This window comes from Phaethon aethereus, assembly GCF_964289735.1.
Source record: "Phaethon aethereus genome assembly, chromosome: 4".
In the NCBI taxonomy this organism is placed as follows: domain Eukaryota; kingdom Metazoa; phylum Chordata; class Aves; order Phaethontiformes; family Phaethontidae; genus Phaethon; species Phaethon aethereus.
Genome location: NC_138578.1, coordinates 54,509,222 through 54,534,290, shown reverse-complemented (window position 1 = coordinate 54,534,290; position 25,069 = coordinate 54,509,222). Strand labels below are relative to the sequence as shown.

At 40.5% G+C, this 25,069-nt stretch overlaps 1 protein-coding gene across 1 annotated transcript in view; it reads left to right on the top strand.

The window, feature by feature from the left end:
* The window catches only part of KIT (KIT proto-oncogene, receptor tyrosine kinase), a gene marked incomplete at its 3' end in the record, with an annotated part of 54,589 nt that extends 29,971 nt beyond the window's left edge, over window positions 1–24,618 (top strand). The window contains exons 6-21 of the mRNA XM_081998771.1: window positions 2,186–2,375; window positions 3,073–3,188; window positions 8,598–8,712; window positions 9,933–10,126; window positions 11,152–11,258; window positions 11,351–11,477; window positions 11,737–11,841; window positions 11,929–12,039; window positions 13,695–13,845; window positions 15,644–15,732; window positions 16,049–16,176; window positions 19,413–19,535; window positions 22,263–22,374; window positions 22,472–22,571; window positions 23,226–23,331; window positions 24,493–24,618. Of these exons, the coding sequence (XP_081854897.1) occupies window positions 2,186–2,375; window positions 3,073–3,188; window positions 8,598–8,712; window positions 9,933–10,126; window positions 11,152–11,258; window positions 11,351–11,477; window positions 11,737–11,841; window positions 11,929–12,039; window positions 13,695–13,845; window positions 15,644–15,732; window positions 16,049–16,176; window positions 19,413–19,535; window positions 22,263–22,374; window positions 22,472–22,571; window positions 23,226–23,331; window positions 24,493–24,618 (2,000 nt within the window). The remainder of the gene's footprint in view (window positions 1–2,185; window positions 2,376–3,072; window positions 3,189–8,597; window positions 8,713–9,932; window positions 10,127–11,151; window positions 11,259–11,350; window positions 11,478–11,736; window positions 11,842–11,928; window positions 12,040–13,694; window positions 13,846–15,643; window positions 15,733–16,048; window positions 16,177–19,412; window positions 19,536–22,262; window positions 22,375–22,471; window positions 22,572–23,225; window positions 23,332–24,492) is intronic.
* Between the last annotated feature and the right edge of the window lie 451 nt (window positions 24,619–25,069).

The window sequence follows — 25,069 nt, the reverse complement described above, 5'->3', positions numbered from 1 at the left end:
CACATAGTGCCTTTTGAATTTTAAAGCTGCTGAAACCTCCTAATTTGATAAATTAAGGACAATTGAGGACATGTTGGTAAGTTAATAAGATCATTCTGAAGAAGTCTGCATAGTCGGCTACAACTGTTTCAGTTCCGCGCCATTCCAGGGTGTAGTAACTGAGGGAAGTGTAGCCTTGGATCCTTTTTCCTTTTCAAATCTATTTTTCTGTTGCACAGATACTCCTGCAACATTGCTTGTTTTGCTTTCGCCAGTAACTTAAAAGAAAACAGAAGTATTTGACCTATGTGGGTCAGATCTTCAGCAGAGCGACAGAGGTTTGAGTGCCCTTAACCTTGCTCCGCCATTTGAGGGGGTAGGGCTCATAGCAACGGGGATGTTTTCCTCAGTTTTTTACAGGAGAGACTAAATTCGTATATAAAAGAGTGAAACAGTGTGAAGTATCAAAGAAAGTCTTTTGCCTAAAGGGAACAATATGAAAGCTTTTATTCTAAGAGGAGGGAAGCTCTTAACTACAGAAATTCTTAGCGCTACTACATGTGCAAATGTGGCTTTAAAAAGGATTGACTCTGGAAGGTCTGGGGACTAAAATAAAGCATAACTTTGTAAAAGTAGAAAATAAAGTAATAAGTTTGTGTTTAGTAAAATGCAAGGTTTGTATTTAATAAAAAATACCAGAGAAAAGCTGGAATCTTTCCTTTTCGAGATACTTTTCTCTCCCCACCCTCTCAAATTTGACTTAACATAAAACTCCTCTTGTCTTCTGGATGCCAGTTTTGCCATTCATTGTCAAACTGACTGTATTTATCTGAACTGTGCCAGCTCCCAGGGTCCTGGGAGGTAGTGTATGGCATGTACTGGAGAGATCCTGGGACTGTGACAGTCTCTAAATAGCTGTGGCTTTAACATTAGCCAAAAGGTTTACAAGAAATAATGGTATTTTTTGTAAATTTCCTAATTACTTTTTTAACAGTTGATTTATCTAATCATAAACAGTTTCTAGAACTGTTTCAGGGACTGATAACCAATCATAAAAATTTATTTACAGGCTCTTGGGTCCAATTTTGAATCTAGGTTGCATAGGGGATCCTGTATTTGTACAGAAAATAGAAAAAAGCTCTGCGAAGGAACTAAAAATCTTCACTTCCAGATTTAAAACCTTTTTTTCTTTTCTATTGATGGAGAGCATTTTAGAGCATACCTGCCTGCTGTGAGTTTACTTCTTCCTTTCTTCTCCAAAGCATCTATCAAGTGCTCTGGCAGCTCCATATGCTTTCACCAAGCCCCGCTGGCTTCGGTTTTCCTGAGCTTAGGTGCCCAGCTGGCCACAGCAGTTTGATTACTGGAAAGTGGAAAGAAGCAGGGACCTGAGATTGACTTTTGGTCTAAATTCAAGCTCTCTCAGTAAATGTGTTTCGTTGTAATTGCAGTCTGCCTGTCAAACGGATAATTCCCTTATGAATTTGTGTAATAGGACTGAAAAATTTGTCTTTTCAAAGTGAATAATCCTGTAGCTGATGAGTTTATTAATGAAATTAAAACCACTGCAGTAAGGATGCTGCTCTACATGGTATTTTAGAACTGAACTGCACAACGATAAATGGTATCTGCCAAATAAAAGATTAAAACCCAGCAGTAGATGAACAGAAATGCTTTAGTTTAAGACAATTGGTATCCAGGCCTGTGGACTTAGCACATTTTGCTCTAATTACAGTTTTTAATGCCTTCATTTGTAATGTCATTCTTAATTACATTTGACAAAGAAACCTTAAATACTCTAGTATATTGTCATAAATGATCAATTTGTCTTGTTTTCTTCTTTCTTTTATCTTTCTTTTTCTTTCGTACTATACAGTTAGCAATTCTGATGTTTGGAAAAATGTAAATACTTGAGTAGAATCAAATGTGCACTTGATTTTTCCAAAAGCAAATAGAGCGTATTTATCACCAGAAGATGGAATTATTTCTGTTGAGGTACTCAAGGCTGCTTTAAGTCCTCATTGCTATGTATAGCTCGTGGCCTTGGTTTTGGCAGGTGAGAGTTCAAGTTCTGCTTTGTAGATAAAGTTTCCTGTTTCACAGTTGGATGTTTGATCACTGATCTTGAAGTAGTCTAAGTGTGGTTAGAGTACTGACAGTCTTCTAAATGGCCCTGAAATTGTTTTTCTTCTCTTATGGCCATCAGCGAAAGGATTTGTCCGTTTGTTTGCGACAATGAATACCACAATAGATATAAATGCAGGACAAAATGGAAATTTAACAGTTGAGTATGAGGCATATCCAAAACCGAAGGAAGAAGTCTGGATGTATATGAACGAAACATTACAGAATTCATCAGACCATTATGTCAAGTTCAAGACTGTGGGCAGTAACAGGTAACACGAATGACTTTAAGTGCTATTGATTTCACTTTGGAACAGCAAAGTAGACTCTGCTCTGGAAAGAGGAAAGTAGGGATGGTGAGAAAATTGTGATTATAAAAGACCTTGTAGTACATGTGGCTTACCACAATACCTGATGCAAAGTCTGCTAACCTAGATTTGAAATAGCGTTGAGCTAACCACACCATCTGAGGGACCAGTGTGCCACATACTCACCACTCACCTATAAGATGCCATTCCTGCACAATAAGCAAAAATAACATTTTGAAGTTGTTTGTATGCGGAGACTCCCTCCACCACTGCAGCAGAGCCTAATGCCCTGAACAAAAGCTTATGCTTTTATTTTTGCTGTGCACTGTTCTCTCATGAGCCCTGGTCCTACAAAAATCCAGTGTAGCACCTAGCATGTGTGGCCTGGGTTGTGTACCCAGGTTCTCTCCTCAGCAAGAAAAGGAGCAGGCGGCGGTGCATGCAGGAGGTCCAGCCTGGTGCGGGGCTGTCATCGGGGCACACATCTGGGTGTTAGAAGTAACAAAACTTTTGGGTGCTGTATAGTGCAAGATAATAGTGTCTGCGTGGACAGTGTCTGCAGAAGACGGTGTGCTAATAATTCATTCCTTGGCTTCCATGCAGCAATTGCCTGTTCACTACAAGTTGTGAGCATCAGTAATGCTTAATTTTTTCTTTACAGTTACACAAGTGAACTTCACCTTACCCGATTAAAAGGAACAGAAGGAGGCATTTACACATTTTTTGTGTCCAATTCTGATGCCAGCTCCTCTGTAACATTTAACGTCTATGTGAAAAGTAAGTAAAGTGAACAGTCTGAAATATTTCATTATCACACTCATTGTATTTTATACAACATAATGTATGCACAAGATGTCACAGTGTGGTTCAGCATATGAGAGGCTTTCTGAAGTGAAGCACATGCTGGAAAACTATTTAAATGTCAGGATATAAAAGTGCAGAGTACATACACAAATCCACGTACCATCCAGTGTGACCTTACATTCTAGTGAACATATTCCAGAGGTTACCAGAGAGCAGCTAGATAGTTTATACAGGAAAAAAACTGTAGCACCTGGAAACACAATCTCAAAAATAAGCACGTACTATAAACCTTTGATAATTTAAGGTTTATAGAGCAGGATATACAGGGATTATAATTTGCATTTTTGGCAGCCAAGCTAAGCTATTAATTGTCTTTAATTTGTTTGAGTTGGATGCAGAGTTTGAAAGCTTGTCAGGAGAATTATTCACTTGTGCCTTTTGGCATCTAAATACTTCTGTATAATAATGTAGATCACCATTGTTTTAGAAAAATCTGCATAGCTTTACTAACGCATGTACTGTCATCTTTAGGATGTGCTTTTTAAAAAAGAGCATCGGTCTCAGTTCCAGACAGCATTCTTCAAGACAAAAGCTAAACTTCGAAATGAATTCAATTAAACCTTCAGAAAACCCTGTCCTTCTTAGCAGAGCCATCCTGTTAGAGAATTTAATGCTCTCAGCAGACAAATATTAACAGATGCTAAAGGCCAAGCTTAAGGAAAATTAAACCAGGAGGGGACTGCAGGCAGACGGGAAAAACTAAGATGAGTTAGACAATGATGCCTTCAAGCCCAGCAGGAGGAACTGTATAGAAAGTGAGTGAATGAAGTGAATGCAAATACACTTCTGTGTTGCTGCTGTGCTTCAGCAGCAATGTGTCCTTCTCTGGGTATAGGTTAATGCAGAGGACTGTTGAGACTTCCACAAATGCACAGAATCCTAGATATTAATTTCTGAATTCTTCTCATATATCACTGAAGGTCAACATTTGTAGTGTCACTATTAGCAATGCCATAGTTTGGATCTAGAAATGTCACTTAGGCTCCTTTCAGAACATGGCATTTCTTCCTTCATCTGTCAATGTTGTAATTTGTATTCTTGTGCCTTTTCCGTTTCCTAACTATAAGTTCTGAGATGAGGGCACTGGCAATCTCAGATGCCCTTTGCCACTGTGGTTCAGCGTGAGTTACCGTCACGAGGGGTAATTCTGCTGTTTTACAGATTAATGGAGCAATTTGTTGAGCCAGAAGCTTAATTTCTGGGAGGGAATGGGTGAAATTGCAGGTTGCCCGTGAAGCTCTCAGTTCAGATGAGGCTGGACCGCGTTTTCCAACCTGCAGCATCATACATGTGCTTGGAGCAAGGGGCTGTTCATGGGCCTCCCAACTCTCCCAGGCTTCACAGGCTGCTTGGGAGCAGTCTGGGCACAAGAACTGAAAAAAAACCCCAACCTACAGTTTTGTCATCATCAGGTGTCAGTTCTCGGTGCAGAGCTCCATGTTGCTACTTTTGAGGAATCTGCAACTTGATAAAAGCTGAAAACCCCTGTGGGTCATGGTTAGGAAACCAGACTAAGAGCAGCATGGTGAAGCAGTATGGCCAAGGCAGGAGGGAGCATGGATGGCTTAGTTCTTCTGAATGGCTTGTCTCTGCAGCTGGCAGCATTCAATCTTCTTCCCTCTTGCTTCAACTGCTAGTCTTGTAAGCAGTGAGATCAGTCTTGGGATGCAGTGAGGACATTTAAGCCTTCTCAGTAGAGCCCAGGTTGCCATGCACAGCAGCCCTGGGTGGACTGCAGACACTGCTGAAGCAGATGGATTTGACATGCTTGACTCAAAGAGAGTTTTTTGGCACTTTCACTAAGATCCTGCAAATATTTTTTTGTTTTTGGAAAAAGGAGATGAAACAGATTGATCCTTCTAGCCATTTGTTTTTAAGAAAAATAACCTGTTTTCAGTGGCTTGTAAAATGCTCATCATTTAGGTATGAAACACAAACTGCACGACAACGTACCATATTATTTGACATAGCAGAGTAACTGCCAGACGTGAGTCATGTGTGGGTGGGTCAGATCCTGATCTAATGGTGCGTCCTGACCTGGCATTGTTGTCAGCAGGAATTTTGCATAAATCACTGGGATGTAGCTCGTGATGTTTACACATTTGGCTTGGGCGAGTAATCAGCAGAAAGTAATCAAACAGGTAAAACAGGATTCATAATCAGGAGAATGTCTTCACATAAACAAAAATTGATGCCGAAGCATTTGCTGAAAGACGTGAAAAACCCTGTGCATAAATACTGGGATTTAAACACATTTACTGATTACATATGCTAATCTGAAACAATACTAAATTGCTTAAAAAAAATAATGTGCTCAGTCATAGTAAATGTGACATAAAGTAAGGAAGGAAGGAGCTCTGAAATTAGGAGCCAAAAAGAAAATTACAACTTGACAAGCAGCATACTGAACTGAGTTACAATTAAATTGTAGAAATCTCCAGAGTGGCAAGGTACAGCACATCTAGCAATTAGTGGCGGAATCTTCCAACTAGTATCTGAGTTCAGCGCAAAATAATAGCTGGGCTTAATTATAGTCAACAAAATATTACCTATGCAGTTAGGGCTCATGTGGCAGAGAGAAAACTGGTCACGGTATTACAGATCTCAGCAGTTTTCCTGTCACTGAAATACACAGTGAACAAACGAGGAGTCGCCATGATATTATAAAAAGATTCATTCTGATCCAGAAAATGTGGCTCCAGGAAGAAAGCCCTCTCTCTTTGATTGTGATGACAGACAATACCTATTAAGTGTTACTTTTTAGACATTTACTTTGTTAACGATGAAGAAAAGGAAGTCAGTAATAGAAAGGAATTAAATGCACAATGTTATTATACAGATCGTTGAGATGAGTGGCCTCCTATTAAAGAGGATAAATCCTTTTTGCCACATTCAGAATCAACATTAATAAAAGCTGAGAAGCAGTTAATAAACTTAGTGAAATTAGAAGTTTAAGACATCTAATGACTGATTATGGAAGGCAATATGCATATATGCCAAGCAATGTAATGAAACGTTGAATATTTAAAGAGTTAAAGCCAAAACAGTAAGCAAGGTCTAGTCATTAAGAGCCTGTCTGATACCAGGGGTAATTAGGCAGTAAAAGTCAAAAATCTAGCACAGTAAAATCTCTTTTAAAGAAAATGCTCGGTGGCAGCTTGGCATCTGTTTGCCAAAGCCAGTCCATCTTTGCTCCAGCATCCCCTGGAGCACGTATGCTGGTGGATGAGGAAGAAGCTCCGGCTGCCAAAAGGGGTGCAGGTGCTGAGGCATACTGCCCGGGGTGACGATGGTAGCAGCCGCCTCCGTCCCCTTGGGTATGAAGCTGTGAGGGGCTCTTTGTTGCCGCAAGTGAAACGCATCCCTTAATTTCTCTGAGTGGGGGAGGCTTGGGAGCTGGTGTGCTGGTGGGGAGAGGCTGATCACGCTAATTGCCACATCAAAGCACTTCGCTAGGGACATCGTGGTAGAGCTGCTCTCAGGTCAGCTGTTCTCAGGAGGCTGCTGCAGCTCAGCTTCCCATGGCACCAGGGCTGGACCACCCTGCCCAGGCTCTGGAGGTGTTAACCCTGCGTGGCCTCTTGTCTCCCTGTGCTGCTGCAGGATGAGTCCCCATGGACGTGGTTTTATTGCAGTAGGCTTGTACAGTGGAAAAAGCCTGACTAATGTGCGCATTTCCATTTCTCTTGTTCAAAGTGTTAGATGCAGCCCAAATCTGGCACAGTATTTTGGCAGGGGGGCTTAATGTTCATTTTCCTCTTATATTTGACTTTTCATTTCTCTCATTTCTTGAATTACATTGCATTGTAACATTGCTTAGAACATAGAACATACCTAAACAAATTGCTTGCACATGGGTAGTAGATTAGCCAGTTACAATTTCACAATCCATCCATTCTGATAGGAGTTTTGGAAATGTGGATTATTTGTATTCCATGAGCACTGAGATGGGTGAGTGAGGTGCTGTGCACTCTCAAAAAGTTCTCCACCAAATGAGTAATGCTGAAAATCCATCTCAACATTCTGCAACAATGTTTGGTCCTTGGTGCTTTGCATAAAACGCAACATGTGGATTTAGAAACGAAAGAACATTCGGTTCCTGTAACATGAGTCATGAGGAGATGCTGTGTGATTGAGAATATACGTGCGCTTTATTGCCTCTAATTTAATCAGCAAGTAGCATATTCATTATATATATATATAAAGCTGTGCAGTCTTTGTACATGGATTTTATCTGAAATAAATCTGCGTTTTCCCACTGTAGTCTATACAGCTTCACAACTTTCGAGAGTATTAGAAGTTCATCTTACATTTCTGTAAAGTTGTATTAACCGATAATGGAGTCTTGTACCTGTCAGGTGAGCAGCATCATTGCAATATAGTCTGGGGTTTTTTCCATTAATTTTTTTTGGGGGGTGATTTTTGCAAGGAAGCTAAGGTAGTTATGGGAAATAAGGCCTCTAATTCAAGTTTCTCCAAGAAAAACATCTTGCTAATATTTGCCAGAACTGTGTTGGCAGTGCCCTTGGCTGAAGCCTGTGACATTGGACTAATGACTGTTAAGTCCATCTGATTGCTCTGGTTTCCTGCCATACTCAAATCAGCAGCTCCTTGGATCACCAAGGGCAGGACCAGCTCCCGTGCAGGAGGCATTGGCTGGCCAGATTGCTTTCTAAACTACCAAAGCAATCATGAATTATTGTTTGGAAAGCTTATACATTCAGTGAAATATTATCTTCCTCTGTGTGCAATGTTTCAGGGAGTTAGGCAGTAGGGCATTTCAGTAGTGGTATCTTAGAGGGACGTATGTCCTCTGTGGGGACTCTGTCTGTATTGGTTGCCTTGCACTGTAGTTCCTTTTCTGTCTGTGGTTGTCGTATTTAAGATACAGGGCAGATGTAAAACAGATGTGGTTTGGCAGATTTAGTATGCCTGTAACTGTGAAGAAACTGTCCTTTTTACAGGCGGGTAAAGTCATGCTGTACAGGAACTGCACTATTGTTCCAAGCATACACTTCTCTGGGTTTAAGCTCTGGGCTTTGCTAGTTTAGGATCTTTCATCAAACCGAATAGTCAGTGGAGGTAAGGTATTCTTCTGAAATCCAGCCCAAGCTTTTAGTGTAAAAACTGGTATTTTCACACATGGTCAGTGGTTGTGGGACGGACACCAATTCAGACCCGGGCACCCTTGAACATGCGAAGCTCTGTTCACCTCAGTAATTCCATGGATGATGATGCACACAAGTTGTTGGGGTGAAGAGCAAATGGCAATGCAAATTCTGTGTTCCCCTAGTGTGTGACCCTTGCTTTTGTTTATTGCAGCAAAACCGGAGATTCTCACTCTGGATATGCTTAGCAATGGTATTCTCCAGTGCGTAGCAGCTGGATTCCCAGCCCCTACCATATACTGGTATTTTTGCCCAGGAACTGAGCAGAGGTGAGTTAAGTAAACCAGAGTCTCCAAAGGTTATTCTAGATGCAACACACTCAATTTATAATTAAAACCTAAGAACATAAAGTGATTCGGTAACAGTTATGTTCAAACATTGCATCACTGTTTTCATGATTTTCAGCATTGCGTTATTTGCAGTGGTCTGAGGGGAAGGCAGGGATAGGTTTCATTATTCGCCTTTGCGTTCTGGCTTTGAAAGGGGAATAAGCAACATTTTCTGCTGTGGAAAAGTAAAAGCCGAACTTTCTCTCTGCTGCAAGCTAGCTAAGGTTTGTATCAGTTTGGCCCCAAATGACACACATTCTGTGTGCAATTTCACAGAATGACAATCACAGAATCACATGTGAATATGGCCGTTATCTTTTGTTTTATATCGTGTAATGATATAATCTTTCAAGACATAAAGTAGTTAGATTTCTATTCACATGAAGCATATGCCAAGTAAACAAGTCCGGGGTTGTTATGGATAAAACCTGATGTCAAGTTACCACACTTCTAAAAAGATTGTAGAGTTTCACTGTGAGGTGAGCATTTGTGAAGCATGTTTTAAGGTTTTGGTTGACTTCCACTGTGGTCGTAGATCTTGTATTAGCAAGTCATGGGTCTCTCACCTGTGTAATTTGTTTTATGCCTAAAATATTGTTACTTCCCTAATTTTTTTAAATAGTACTTTTTTTATCTTAACTGTGTGCCCATATAATAAATATGTGACATATGAAGGAGAGGCAGCATCTTGAGAGAACAAAACTGGGTGTATTCTGGCTGCATATAAGCTTGGTGGTGTTGTATATACATCATAGATCTCTTCTGTGCTGTAATAAAAACGACGCTTGCAGAAAGTTTTCAAGAGCAGGTAATAGACCACAACTGCTCAAAGCTGAAGTTGGAGATGCAGGTTGAATGGTACAAAACCCACAGTGGACTTACGGACCTGTAGGTATCTTTAGCCAAAAGCAAACGCAAAGACCTCGTTGTCCATTGGGTCAGGCTTGATGTTATGTATCCATGTCACCCACTATGTAGAAGACAATGAGACATTGTGAGTAGGCTAAATTTTGAGGATAACATCTTCACCTGAACCCCTTTGTAGAGCACTTTTTAGTTATCTGATGGTCTCGCAGTGACTGTCTGCCTCAACAGCAGGACCTGTCATCCATTCCAAGTAGCAATGCATGGCACGTAACTGTCAGTATTGTTTCTCCCAGGTGTTTCGATTCACCGACCATATCCCCCATGGATGTCAAAATCAGTTACACAAACTCGTCAGTGCCATCATTTGAACGACTCCTGGTTGAAAGCACCATTAATGCCAGCATGTTCAGGAGCACCGGCACCGTGTGCTGCGAGGCCTCCAGCAATGGGGACAGGAGCTCTGCTTTCTTCAACTTCGCTATTAAAGGTAATGGCTAGAGTGAATGAGACCATAAAACCTGGGTGCCGTTCGGCTCTTTCTGTAAGAGGATTTTACGTGGTTTACCTTTGCCATAAGAAGGTTTACGGTACTGTGGCTGAGCATATGATAATGTATTACACTACATATTCTGCCTGTCAAAGCATTGTTTTAATTTTTCAGTGAATGTTGTGGTATCGTCTTTTTACGGCTCCAGATCGGCAGCATGGTAGTTACCTATTTTTTTTCTGTCTGTGCAGCACAGGGGCAAACCACCTACATCATTACACTGGGTTTCATTCTCTCTCTTCCTTTTTCTTTTCCTGTCTAAACATTTTTACAATGTCTCAGCAAAATGTGGTCCTGAACTTGACTGAAGCCTAAGGGACCTGCTGTTGTAAAAGAAGTAAAAAGAACATACTGCAAAAGGGCTTATGAGTTTTGTAGCACTATTTGTGGGTTTGTGAGGGAAAAAAAGCACTAGAACATAGATGACTCGAAATATGTTTGTAAAATCGGTGCTCTTCTTTGCAAAATCAAATGTTCTGCTGCTTTTTTTCTCTATTACACGCAGATATAACATATAAACAAATAAGCCAGATTTGGGGCAGATGGGTTTTACTGGAATGGTATTCCTTTGCTATTCGGCACAACCTCTAGTTGTAAAGACTGCGCTGTAGACATCATACTGGGGCGGGAAAAAGAGAAGAAATTAGGACTTAAGAAAAAAGTCTTTCTTTAACCTAACTGGACTGAGATCATGCAGACCCCTTGCATTAATTGATCTTGGTGTCACGCCTCCTGAATTGATGAAGCTCAGACTCCCGAGGCAGCAAACTGGATGGTTTCTGTGCCAGCCCTGTTCCCCACAGCTCATTCAGGACAGCCGTTCTGATGTACCCGAGTGCATCTGGGAAAGCCAAAACCCCAAACTGTGTTTCACAAGGAAGAACCAAGGAAAGGCTTTCACCTGCATTTCTTAATATAGTTTTCTTGTTCAGTATTTAAGCAGAATTTTCTCTGTTTCTTTCCAGAACAAATCCGTACCCATACCCTTTTCACACCTTTACTAATCGCATTTGGAGTTGCTGCAGGACTGATGTGCATCATAGTCATGATCCTGGTGTACATATATTTGCAGGTAAAATCAGAAGCACCTCTGCCTGAGTTAGGAAAGCGTGTAAGCTGCCTGTGGAGGCTTCGTTAGTGACAGCCATTCTCTTTCCTTTCCAGAAACCCAAATATGAAGTTCAGTGGAAAGTTGTTGAAGAAATAAATGGAAACAACTATGTTTACATAGACCCAATGCAACTTCCTTATGATCACAAATGGGAATTTCCTAGAAACCGGTTGAGTTTTGGTTAGTTTAGATTTATTTAACTTCATCTGCAAGGTGACACCTTCAGGTCTCATATGAGACTTTGGTCAAACACAGCAGGGTTTTGTCAAAAAGATGTTGTGCAGTAATGCAGATAGTGGTAAATGCTCATACTTACCTTGGGACAAAAAGCAAGCAGGCGTATCTACAATAGTTTCCTTGATAACATAAAATAAAATGTTGAACCCTTCAGGAAGAAGTGCTCCTAGTCATTACAGAGTATTTTGTTTTGCTTTATTAGGTAAAACCCTTGGTGCTGGAGCTTTTGGGAAAGTTGTTGAAGCTACTGCTTATGGTCTGTTCAAATCTGACGCTGCTATGACAGTAGCAGTAAAGATGTTGAAACGTAAGTTGCTGTAATACACTGTACAATTTCTTCTCACTCACTTCTGGTCGGCGTGTTACGTACTGACCATTGTGCTTTGCCTTGCAGCAAGTGCCCATTTAACAGAAAGAGAAGCTTTGATGTCAGAGCTTAAAGTGCTGAGTTACCTTGGAAACCACATTAATATTGTGAATCTGCTTGGAGCTTGCACTATTGGAGGTGGGGTGATCAACAGATTATTGATTATTTCTGTTCCTTTTTTATTGCCAGAAGGAGGAACCTTGTGAAGAAGAATCCAGTGCCGCTAAGTATAGAAATCTTAAATACATTTCTTGTTTAGGCAGGTTGCAGATCATCATGACTATCACCTGCGAATTCCTGAATCTAGATTTTTAGGCTCATCCTAAAAGCAGTAATAAGACCACTGTAGCTGCAGCTAAAAAGGAAGGTTGCTGTTACTCTCTTTCACATGAGCTATTATACACTTTCTTCTTGGGAGATGACAAAATGTAAGGCATAAGTTTTTTCCTCAACCACGCTGTTTCTCAGAAATGAGAAAAGATACGTGAACTGGTTCCTTGTTGGTATCCAAGGTGAAGTCAACAGGCCTGTCTTGTATAGTCTTCCAGCCTTTGTTTAAACTGTAAAAGTATCTGTTAAGACACCCCTGAAGTTACAAATTCTAAGCAGCAGAAAGTTGAGAAAAAGATTTTTCCAAATAAACTATTCCACAACCCAAATGTTTCATATTTGATGCTAACTCAATAAGGTTTTTTTATACATAGTAAAAGCTGCAAAACAGCTGAAGTGTCAATACAGAGTGATACAGTCCTGTATTTTTAATTTATGTGCATTTTAATATGAAAGATGGTGTTGCTTCTTATACAAATACTTGCTCATTTTTCAAAGAAAAGGAGCTTGTAAAAATTCATAGTTTTAGATGGAGGCAAAACATTTCTCACTTTCACATTTAACGATTTAAAAATAGGATGAAACAATTTTGTTTAAGCAGTCAACAAAGTAGGCTCGCTGGCCTGAGTGCATGTCTGTCTCAGCTGAAAAAATGTGGCGTCTGTAAGACAGTCCCACCACAAATACTGCTTTTGCTATTACGAAAGCTATAATTTTTAACTGCAGAAAAATGGAAATAAACTAGTGAGGTTAGGAAACGGTGGTACAGAATTACCTTACAGATGAAATAACACGCAGTGCAATTACATATTCAAGGGCCATAGCTGGAGTCATTCACTCAGAAAACATATATTTGATCTATAAACATCCGTGCTGGAGATGACTTGATTCTCCTTTCTGATTTCATTTTAATATTCTAAGACCTCATGCAATGTAGTTTTCTGTCGCAGCAGGCTGTTCTGTTTGAATGATTTTTCCTATTATACTGCAGAATATAACACTACATCATTTCCAAAACATTACTGAAGGAGTGTGAAGCTCTACTGTAAACAGAAGTGAATCAAAAGGATTAATGTTTGAAGCTTGAATTACTCTAACGTTTGGAACAAATAACTTCCTTCAGGAAGTGAGCAAAATCAAACAGATGTGTCTGGCCAGAAACATTATCACATGGAGAAAGAGAAAAGAACTTATTTGTTTAATTTTTGTACAATGCAATGCTATTGAGATGGAGGGGGAGAAATTAATTGGGAGCAACACAGCTTTAGCTGGACAATAGTTGCTGATCTGTAAAAGGGAAAATGCTGGGTTACTTTTCTATAACTTTTCAAGTCGAGACACTGCTAGGCAGTGTGATTTTTAATAGCCTAGCCTGTGTGCTCGGCTGAATGCTATCTTTATGTAAGGTTTTCTGCTATGAAAACAATACTCACCTGCTTTCTAAACTTCACATATATCTACAGGTCCCACTCTGGTCATTACAGAATATTGCTGCTATGGTGATCTTTTAAATTTTCTGAGACGGAAACGGGATTCATTTATCTGTCCAAAACATGAAGAACATGCAGAAACAGCAGTTTATGAGAACCTTTTGCATCAGGCAGAGCCTGCAGCGTAAGTATGACCTGCTGAAATGTACTTGTGTTTTTAGAAGATTGGGAAAGAGGAGATATCAAAGTTTATTAGAGATAAAAAATGTGGAATTGAATGGAATTGTGGAATGAAAGAAATTTCATGCAGCAGGCTTTGAGGATTCTTTGCTGTGCAAGGATACAATTTAATTAAAGAGACGATTTTTACAGTGGGTGGCTTATTCTAACAGAGCGCGATTGATTGTATACACTCTCTGGTTTACTTCTTTATCAAATTTCCTGTAGTTATTTCATGCAACTCCTTGGCTCTGATCTTCGTACGTATTTGTGTTTATCGTTTCTGTTAAACATTGGCAGTGCTCATTTAGCAGCTTGAATGACAATTCCCCCAGTGTTGGGGTGTTAATACTCGGAGGTCTCCTAAGTTCCTGCCTTCAGAAATGACTTCTTACAAAATCAAACCAGCGTCTTACAGTGTCAGAGGCAAGCTGCCACCAGTAGCTCGCTAGACTTCGTGGTGACACAACTGGTGTCACGATTCTGAGATTGTTTTTGTACTTTGTTTTTTTTCAGTTACTTCATCTGTATATTTTTAACCACTCTGTTTTAGATACAAGCCCAGAGCTCTTTCCAAGTACGTTTCCAAGCAGATTTCCTGCTTGCTCCTTCCTTTTGCAAAGTGAGAGAGACATAACTTACCAAAACCTAGAGGCTATTACAATAACCGCCCGTTTTTATTTTTAGTGTGTTTATTGCCCCGGTGGGCCCATTACTTTATGTTGGCAGACCAAGAAGAACCAGGCAGACCCTTAAGCGGTGGTAAAGTCCTTTGTGCCAGCAGGGCGTACTGGTGAAGCTGTTTGTGCCGTGGCAATATATGGATAGCTATTGATTCCCCAGAGAGGTTGAGACCACTGAGGTGATGAATACAAATCTGTGATTGCCATTGGAGGTGCGCCCACTTTTCAGTGGAGGAATCTCACTGCTTGAGCACATTTTGTAAATGGAAGTATTAATGGTGGAGTATTTACCAAATTCTCATCTCACTGTTAACTGTAAAGTTGCAGCTGCTAAATGTGTCAGATGTGTTTGTGGTGGTGACTAAAGCTATTGGTGATCTCATTACTCCTTTCCATGTTAGCTCTGTGGCTGCATTTATTGTTCGTAAACTAAACAGATATTTCAGGCTAAGGAAGAGCTATGTATATGAGTTCTAATGGCAATGAAAAATGCCAAGTACATCCATCATTTCTAAAGGTCCCTCACTGTATATTTTTATAAACCATATAGTATGAAAATCTGTACATTTGAATTATATATAGAAATAAGAAAACTTTAAAAATGTAGCAGATGGCTGTCCCAAGCCTTGGCTGATTCTTTGAAATACATACAAATCCCCTTTGGAACTCTCTGAATTTAACATTTTTTACCATTTGTCTTCTGCGTTTCAATTGCCACTTGAGTTGGTAAAATACTGTGGTAGAAGTTGGCCTAAGCAGAAGAAGGAAGCACTAACAGATTCTGTGAAACATGTGGATGTTAATTTATAGAGAGTGAAGTCTGTATAAACAATATACATATGAAAGGTTTTGTTTGCTCACCTGAGCCAAACTTTGAGATGTATCATTAGCTGTACTGACAAACCTCTCTTTCTGTACAGGCCTTTCCTCATCTTTTTTACACACCCATGAGTTTCCAATCTACAGATCACTTGTAGAGCATTATATTCAGAAGTTTGGCATAACTTTGGCTTTTTGTTTGGATGGCTTTTGAGACCTTTTTCACTAAACTGTATTTCATTTCATCTGCTGCCTCTACAGTGATGTTGCCAATGAGTACATGGACATGAAACCAGGAGTATCGTATGCAGTCCCACCAAAAGCTGATAAAAAACGAGCAGTAAAGTCTGGTGAGTACAGTGACAAGGAATTCTATTTGCAGCTGGGAGTGCAGAGAGAGGGGTTTCATGGATTTTTTTCAGTTTTGTCATACTTTTCTCTCATGGATGGGGACAAGTAAAACTCATTAATTGGTATGAGATGGCTTGAGAAAGAACAACATGCTAAATTACAGTGTCTTACATTTCTCCACACTTAAATGGAGTATCAGGATTATTAATACGTCTTGTACTTATTCAGATCAGTGTTTTGTTTAACGTTAAGACAACTGTTTCGAAATTATTACACTTGCTCCACTCAAAAACTGTTGTTGTTTATATTGCGTAGGATCCTACACCGATCAGGATGTTACCCTTTCTATGTTGGAAGATGATGAACTTGCTCTAGATGTTGAAGATCTACTAAGCTTTTCTTACCAGGTGGCAAAGGGCATGAGTTTCCTTGCTTCCAAAAATGTAAGTTAATAATTTTTCAGAGCTGGACAGAATCGGTAGATTTCTGATTGCCTTTAGCATCACTTTCAGTGTTTTAATGTGATCCACGTATTTAAATGCTGAATATTTCTGTGTTCTTTTCAACAAGCACTGCAAACTGATATGCTGCTTCTCATTCCTGAAGCTTTGGCTAAGAGTTCTGTACTGTGATCATTGGCCAAAAGTGGTGGTTTATATCCCATAAAACAGAATATAGGGTGCACAGTAGTCAACGTGAAGCAGTGCCATTGCGTATCCACAGTTCAGGTTCAGGCTAGTAGAATCAGTGGCCTTCCTCATGAACAGAACTAGAATTGTCAAGAGAAGAAGGCAGAGGAGAGGAATTCCAGCAAAGTGTGTTTGCTGCACCCCAAGGCTCCACTGATTAATAATGTCATGTGCTGGGAGATGGCAGGCACAGCTGAACCCTGCTTAGCGTGGGTGGTGTCTCTTACGGGTTTTATCTTCAGCCCTTCCTTTGCTTCTTGGAGCACCCAGGTAGTTTCTTGAGAGCTCCTGATGTCTTTGAAGGCACTGGATCCCATAGGAACCCTGAGTTACTTCTTCAGACTTCTCTGGCGTATGGGAATTAAATGAAATTCATGAAAGAAAGAGAAACCTAACATGTGGACACCTTCAAAAACAATTAATTCTGGAGAGTTTAAGACTTATTCTCTGTGGCACTGCTGGAGAGTTTACAAACTAAAGAACAGTATGAAGACAGCTGAAAAGCTATCTATTTGCATGAGTTTTAAACAATGCTGCACTTTCTACTTCTCTCAAACAGAATACTGCCTTAGACAGGGGAGCTATCACATTGCGTGCTTTTTTTAATCATTATGGCTTAATGTACAGGATATGTCTTGTTTTTTAATTTTCTGAAAAGATAAAATCAGCCTAGAGACCCACAAATGGTATTTGTTGGCTATCCTGAGCATAATAGACATTTTTCTGGGTTTCATAGGAGAAGTATTGCATAACTGAGAGGGATTTATATGGAATAGAAATCTTAAGCACAGCATAATTATGATCTTCCTATGGTTGTTCTTATGTTTTATTGGAAAAATGCCATTTAACATGTAAACATTGTAACTAATATAGACACAGGATAGTTCAGGTGCACCCTGGGTAAAGCGCAAAACCAAACTTCTGCAATTTAAGGAAAATAAAGTAATCCTGGGATCCTGTGTTAGTAGTGGGAAATGTGGCTCTAATTCTGCTCCAAAGGAAGTCCATGTTAATATTCACTCTTGCACTTGTTTTTTTCCCCTGCTGTTCTTCCATCCAAGCCCTTTAGTCTATTTTTCATCTATCAGCTTCAAAATGGGCCTGACAGGCAAACACATTACATTACATTACATTACAGATTTTAGTGGTTTTCACCAGACTCCTGCATCCTTTGCTATTCAGGACATCCAGTGCTTTGCGCACATTTTCTTTATTTCTTCTTATTTTCCTATATAATAGCCCCAGGATTCACTATGCATCATTCACAGTGACTGTTTTCTTTATAGTCTTTCCATTAATACAAACAGACACCAAGGCATTAAGTAGCAAAGGCAATAATGAATGTAACACCCCCTCACTGGGAGGTCAGGAGCTAATGCGCAAGTATCGCTGTGGCAGTGCAGAATTAACGATTGTCACAGAATTAAGTTGCACTGTGCTAACACGTTACTGTGCTTGGTCCTCTTTGGTCATTGTGTACATACACACTCTTAGCTCTAGCTAAGTAGTGTGGGCTGGTGGATAAGATGCTTCAAATTGCCTCATGCCCTGGCGCGAGGAGGGTCAGCGCAGAGTATCCAGCAGTGCCGAGTATCCAGCTGCTCTTCTGCAACTTGCTTGTGTATCAAGGCTCGGAGGCATAAAAGTGCCTCTGTGCAGGAGTCGGGATAGGAGCCTATCCCATGGGGGATAATTCCTTTATTAAGCACACAGTGCCTGAGTCGCAAGACAGGGCTTCCTCCAGTGGACGAAGTCTTTATTCAATGCAAGCAGCACTGATCCTGGAGGAAAAAGGCAGAGGCATGCTGGATGCTTGGCCATTCCTTCATTTTACGGCTTCAGTGCAGTTGTGCTCTCAGCTTTACATATGCAAAGTGAAGAATATGTTGGATTGGGAGGTGAATGATAGTCCCCTGAGACAGTAATTGTCATTAAAAATAGTTCCTCATGTAAGCATGGAAAAGGGACAGAGATGAAGTTGCTTATGCAACCAGCAGTTACTATTTTTGGAGTATGATTTGCATAATTCTTGATATTTTAAGTCATTTTCTGTAGGGTTTTCCTGAAGTTTTGTATTTCAAGGGGAAAAATGAAGAGAAAAATCTTCAGCTATTTTTTAGACAGCTGTGGCCTGCGTACAATATACCATCAGGAAAGTGGGAGCCCAATGTTGTCCTCTCCAGACGGAAAAAGAGATCATTTTGTTAGAGAACGACCTCCATTCTCTAACAAACACGCATGGACTCCACATTTGCATACAACGAAAACGCGACTGCTAGGAAACTCAGGCACCCTTCTGGAGCTGCAGCTACAAACACATGCACACTTCACAAGTGATAACTGGAGTATAAGCTAGCTAGGTCACTGAAAGCGTGACTGTTCATTGAAAGATACTGGCATTTCCAGTATTTTCAAATACTTAAGTCTGCTCGTAAAACTCACCTGGGTACTTAATAATTCAGTCTTCCAGAGGAGTATTTTTGAAATGGGATTCAGTTTCCTGACTTGTGTGCTTTGAAGTTGTTGCCACAATTTTCCCTATTTTCAGCTTTTCAGCCCTTTTCCCTCAACCACAGTAGTTACTGGAATGACTTTAGAAGCAAACCGTATTTTCCCCTTATTTGTCCTGCATTAGGAAACAGGCCAGTGATTTTTTGATAAAAAGGCAGAGAAAAAGTACATTAAACTTTAGCTGCGAACGTGAAACACAAGGAAATTCAAAGTGACTGCAAGTGGACTTTTCTAAAATAAATGCATAGACAACCTTAACTATGAGGATCAATGTCATCATAGTAAAAATACTATACCAGAGTGTTTAGTCTGTTTAATCATCTGAGTGTGCTTATTAACACATGACTTCATTATGACTTTCAGCTTGCAATAAAATGCATAATGCAGTAAGTTATATAGCTAAGTAAACATGTAACCAAGCAACAGCCTGTTAAGGATATTATAAAATAGCTTTGTTTGTTTTTCTGTTTGTTACTTAGTGCATTCATAGGGATCTGGCCGCAAGAAATATTCTTCTAACTCACGGTCGGATAACAAAAATCTGTGACTTTGGCCTGGCAAGAGACATAAGGAATGACTCAAATTATGTGGTCAAAGGAAACGTGAGTATATACAATACTTTATCCACCTGTTTTAAGTTAGGGGAGTTCCTGTTGTCTTGACTTGCAAAGAAAAGTCTTTCTTAGGCAGAAATCTAAATTTCCCAATTCTGTTATATATCCATGCTGGTCAGGAACGTTAGGAGGGGCAATTCCTGACATAGATGTGTGTGCTGACAAAACCCTTGCTATATACACATTGTTATACTGCAAAAAACATGCTGGTATCTGAATGTATGTTGTAGTGGAGGAGATGCTGTAGTGGAGGAGATGTTTTCGCTGCACTAATACAATTCCCAGCCTTTCAGTTATATCTGAATGTGCTCGGAGTTACAGCTCTGTGAGTCATTGCAAGTTTTGCCACTGGAATATTCTGGTACCCATTCCTAAATATAATTATTTTGAAACTTTTTCTGTGGGCATTGCTATATTTTTCCATTACTGAAATAGTTTATTTTATAAATATCTAAATAATCAGGGCTTTGCATCCTGTTCTTTGCTACAAAGCATCACGCAGACAACAGAAACTGGATTCTGAACTGTGAATTTGATTAGGGCATAGTGGGGGCCAAAAAAGCCTTAGCTTTAACTGTTTCCATGTACAGATTTTAACCTCGTGTGTCTAATGTACAGCTTTAACTTGCAGCTGTAGTTCAAATGCTGTAAGGGTTGGAACAAGACACTATTTTGATGAGAAAAGTTTAAAACTTCCTATGTAGAAGGGGTACTGATTACACTGGTACGTACTAGACCTCTGCAGGTGTACAAAGATGCTTTGAAGTGATGCAGATTACCTTGGCAGTACTCAAAGTCCCCTTTAAAGTGCTAGTGCAGTAAAAGGAGGTCTACTACAAAGGAAAATTGAGTCTATCTGTGGTTAAGCTGGAGAAGTGTGCTACAGCGTATAGGTATTCTGCATCTCAAACTCGTATGCACTGCCTGGATTAATATTGTAAGTCTGCATCAGATACATGCAGCCACCCAGTGCCTTCAGAGTACACGTGTTTTCAGTTGCACCATTTTTCAAAGGAGAAAAGATCCATGTTCAACAAGGCAGCCCTCACCCCCAGCCCTGCTGAGAGCTCCATGGTCAGAGGCTGGTTGGAGGTTAGGGACTTGACAACACACAAACTGAAGGTTGCCCATCCAGGCTTTGGGCAAGCTGATAAAGAGGGAAAATCCCACACCTGAGCATCTCTCACTAAAGTGGTTTGCCACGCTTTGTTAACCTCAGTCAGTCCATGGCACCTTAGGTATCCGAGACATCTCTGCTGCTTTGCTGTAACCTAGCAGTCCCTGATGGCCCAGGTACCTACAGCATCCCTGTTTTAGGCTGCGGGAGAGAAGGTTTTATAGGTTGTCATCAAAACCAATGTTGGTACCAGCCACTGGGTGCCTAGAAATTGAGGTTAGGGAACAACAGGAGCAGAAATAATTCAGGAATGGCTGTCCTGGCAAAACACTGAGTGGCATTTAGTCTAAGAAAGCTGCTTTCAAGCTCAGGGTCAGGTCAGGAGCTGCTTGATCAGTCAAGGCTCCTGGGAGTGGGAAGTGCAGACCGGCAGCTTAGGAGGGAAGTGGGCAGTAAGTAATGAACTTCTACATGTGTAGGCTACCCTTTAAGTTTCCTGAGTTCCCTGACAATAGGATTTTACGTAGCCTTGAAGGGGTCAGAGGAGGATAGGCTGCAGCTGCCTGGGGAGAGAGGAAGCAGTGGCTGCAGGAGGCGTCTAGTGGCATCTGGCCTGATCTTAAAGCAGATGGGGAGCGCGGGGGCATCGCTAGCCGTGGACGCTGCTGCGAGGCAGCGCTGCCGACAGCGGCTGGGGGCTTGGCCAGGAAGAGTGTTTGCTGTCTGTGGTGTTCAGGAAATAAACAACTTTGCCCCTCTGGTGAGCCAGCCCGTGGCAAAAGCTTCCTTTCCTCCATCTCATTTCTTTTCCTTTCCATTTACCTTCTTCTCTCTTGGGTCTCCCTTCCTCAGAATGCTTGAAGGCTCGCCTCTATAGTATGGTTGAAATAGATCTTTGGACATATCGTTGTGAGACCACTTCAAAGGAAGAGGTCTCGTTTCTCCTACAGCACAAGTGCTTATGACAGAAGCCTGACTGGCTCCTGCAGTCAGGTGAGGAAAGGGCAAAGCAGGGAGAGGAAGGTGGAAGCAAATCTAAAGGCTTTCTGTGCCCTTTCCTCTGCTCCAGTTAACAGTTTGTCTCCACACAAACTTATGAAAAATGTCAATATATATTTATTTCATATGAATTTTCATTTATTTTCTGATACACTGTGGAGGTAAAGCAGATGTCTTCACTGTTGATTAAAGCCTTGAAGCATCTTGACTATGTGAATCTCATCTGTGTGCTTATGGTAGCCAGTCCATGGAATTAGACTTGCGTGTTTGCATAAAGAACCTTGTCATAGCCATATATATGATTTTGCACTTAATTCCTGCCATCCCTTATAAATGAGACAGAAGGAATCACACAGTACACAGAAAATCAGAGAGCAAGGAGCTGCACGAGTTTGGTAGACCCACAGAAAGATGGATCAATAACCATGCAGCACTTGGAGACTCTAAAATGCTGAGATTTTGATTTTTCATTGGGTACTTTTATTTCTTGATTTAACAAGTATTTAAAGCACATAAGAAGTAGAAAAGGTTAATTTTACCTTGTGAATATTTCTATGTGTTATGTCCATTGTCTAAATTTATTCCCTTTTCCCTGAAAGGCTCGTCTTCCAGTGAAGTGGATGGCACCTGAAAGTATTTTCAATTGCGTCTACACCTTTGAGAGTGATGTCTGGTCTTATGGGATATTGCTTTGGGAGCTCTTTTCTTTAGGTAAGCTCCTTCAAGGTCTTTACTTCAGGGGATTTCTGTTTCATCTCGGGTTTACTGCAGATGCAGAAATCATGTTGCTCACGTGCTATCTCAACAGGAAGCAGCCCATATCCAGGGATGCCCGTGGACTCCAAGTTCTATAAAATGATCAAGGAGGGATACAGGATGTTCAGCCCTGAGTGCGCACCACCTGAAATGTAAGTGAGCAACCAACACCTCTAATCACCAAACATCAGCAATGATGCAAAGGAAGGGAAGCTGCGCTTCTTGCATTAAAGGCTCATTTCACTGCCTCATTGTCTTTTTTTTTAAAGTTCTTTTCACATATTAAATAATTAATGTACTCTAACTAGCAGAATATATGCCTGTGTTGTTACTAGGAATGAAATGCACTCATGCCTTGTACCATCTGATCACTTTGTCATCGCATCTGCTCCATGTCAATAAATTATTGACAGATCACAGAACATAATTAAACATTTTTAAATCAGATAAAGCAGTCAATGAGATGTATCACCAGACTGTACAGCATCTGCATTTGTGCTGTACTTCCTGACAGCAAGAGGACTGGCTTCTGATCTTCTTTACAAGCCATCCCTAATTCACTGTTTTGTAAATGATTGGCACTTAGCAAGCTGTCAAAGAGAACTGTGTCCAGAGACTCCCATTAGTATTGAGTCCTTTGTTGTCACAAGCACAGGTGTTAGCAGCACTATTTCTATTCTTAAAAGTCGTTTAAAGATGGTAAACTGTGGGACTGGGTCACACTTTTCTTTCAAATAATAATGGAGGCAAGATAAGAGCTCTAAGGTTTTCCTCATGAGCAGCACTTAATTTCAGTATCGTTGCAGGTATGACATAATGAAGAGTTGCTGGGATGCTGATCCTTTACAGAGACCCACATTTAAACAAATCGTACAGCTGATAGAGCAACAGCTTTCAGATAATGCCCCCCGGGTAAGTTATGGATCATCAGGTTTTTTGAATCAAAGCAGTTTCAAGCAAGACGTTAGACTAGAGCTGTGAGGAGCAAACAGCCTGAGTACTTCATTAGTTTTCCAGAGGTATTTACGTAGCTTTGCACTGTCAGTTTGGGTGGTAGGAATGATGTCTGGGCTACTCACTTCTGCCCTGTTGTGCCATTAGACAGTAGCTGTCAGCCCGTACCCAAAATGTACCAGCTGGAGAAGGCTCTTGGGATGGTTGATGTTCCTCACTCAAAATAGACCTGGCACAACAGTTTGATGTTACAAAATGCAATGGTACTGCATAAAGTCATCTTATCTTAAACTATGAAAAAATTTATTAATCTGGGAAACATCTCAGAAGCGAAGTATATCTAGCTTTTATTAGAAAAGCTTTCTGGATGAAGAAGTTGGGTTTTCTTTGCTCTTCTGCCTTTTCTCACTTGTGCTTTGCTTAGCTCTATTTATACAACCTTGGAGGCATGTCGTGACTAACTGTATTCACTGCTCTTTTGACCATTTTTGACCCTAGTAAAAGCATTTTCTGAGAGGGTAATTGGACAAAACAGTCCAAAGAAAAATTGGAGGCACAGCAGAAACTTAGATTTTCTCTCACAATAACATTGTGTGTTACTGGGGTTTAAAAATGTAAGTTTAAAACCTGGTTTAAAAATAAAGCTTCCTTTTACCTTCTGGATGCCTTCTTTGGGCACAGAGTACATGGCTTCCTGACAATTTGAGAAAAGAGGAAACTGAAAGCTGCTGGTGTTCGATTGCATCCTGTACAGTATTTTTGGCAGGTGCAGGCATTACTAAAACAAAAGCAAGAATGCAAAGGAAATATTAGTGAGGTTTCTGGGGGAGTTTAGTAATAACTTGAGCTGTGTTTTTTCAAGCGCAGTTGAAATTTGGCGTGCAGTTGGAAGCTGCAGTGTTGTTGTTAACTGAGCTTGAGGTTCCTGACTCTTTAAAAGATCAGTTAAGCCCAAGACCTTTTGAAACTCTCTTTAGATTTGCAAAGAAACACCTGAGCTGGAACCCTTCCATGGCATGTGCAGTACACAGTGGGAAAAGGCTAGGAAAGGAGAGCTTTCCAAGCATGCATGAAGGGACTGGTCTGCAGAATATTGACACCGGTCTTTGGCTTCTGCAGGTTTATGCAAACTTCTCAACTCCACCTTCCAGTCAAGGAAATGCTCCAGATCACTCAGTGAGGATTAACTCTGTGGGTAGCAGTGCTTCATCTACTCAGCCTCTCCTGGTACGCGAAGATGTTTGAGTGGCATCTGGAAGAAGAGGAGCCCAGATGTATTCGCTGTTTGTATTGCGCAGGGAGTGAGAGAGGGACGACTTCAATAATTTCTCTTACTTTTACTCGCTACTACCACTGTGTAGCTGAAACGTTGTTGTAATACTGTCCTTTACCACACACTGTTACACATAAACTTAATCTGCTGAGCACGGTTACAGGCATCATTGCAATGTTAACTGAAGCTGTATATATTTTGCTATATTGTGTGTATTTGCAGTAGAGAGCCAGATCTGAAGAAAAAAAAACAACCAACAAAAAAAATCCTGAGCCAGGGTGTGGAATGAGATGACTGCAGATCAAACCAAATCTGCAGTGATCCTTCTCTGGATCTGTGCCTGGAAGGCGTACAGCCATTTTCTAGTTCATCTTGTTTTGCTGAATTTAAGAAATAAACGAATACGAAGCTAATGGCTTTGCA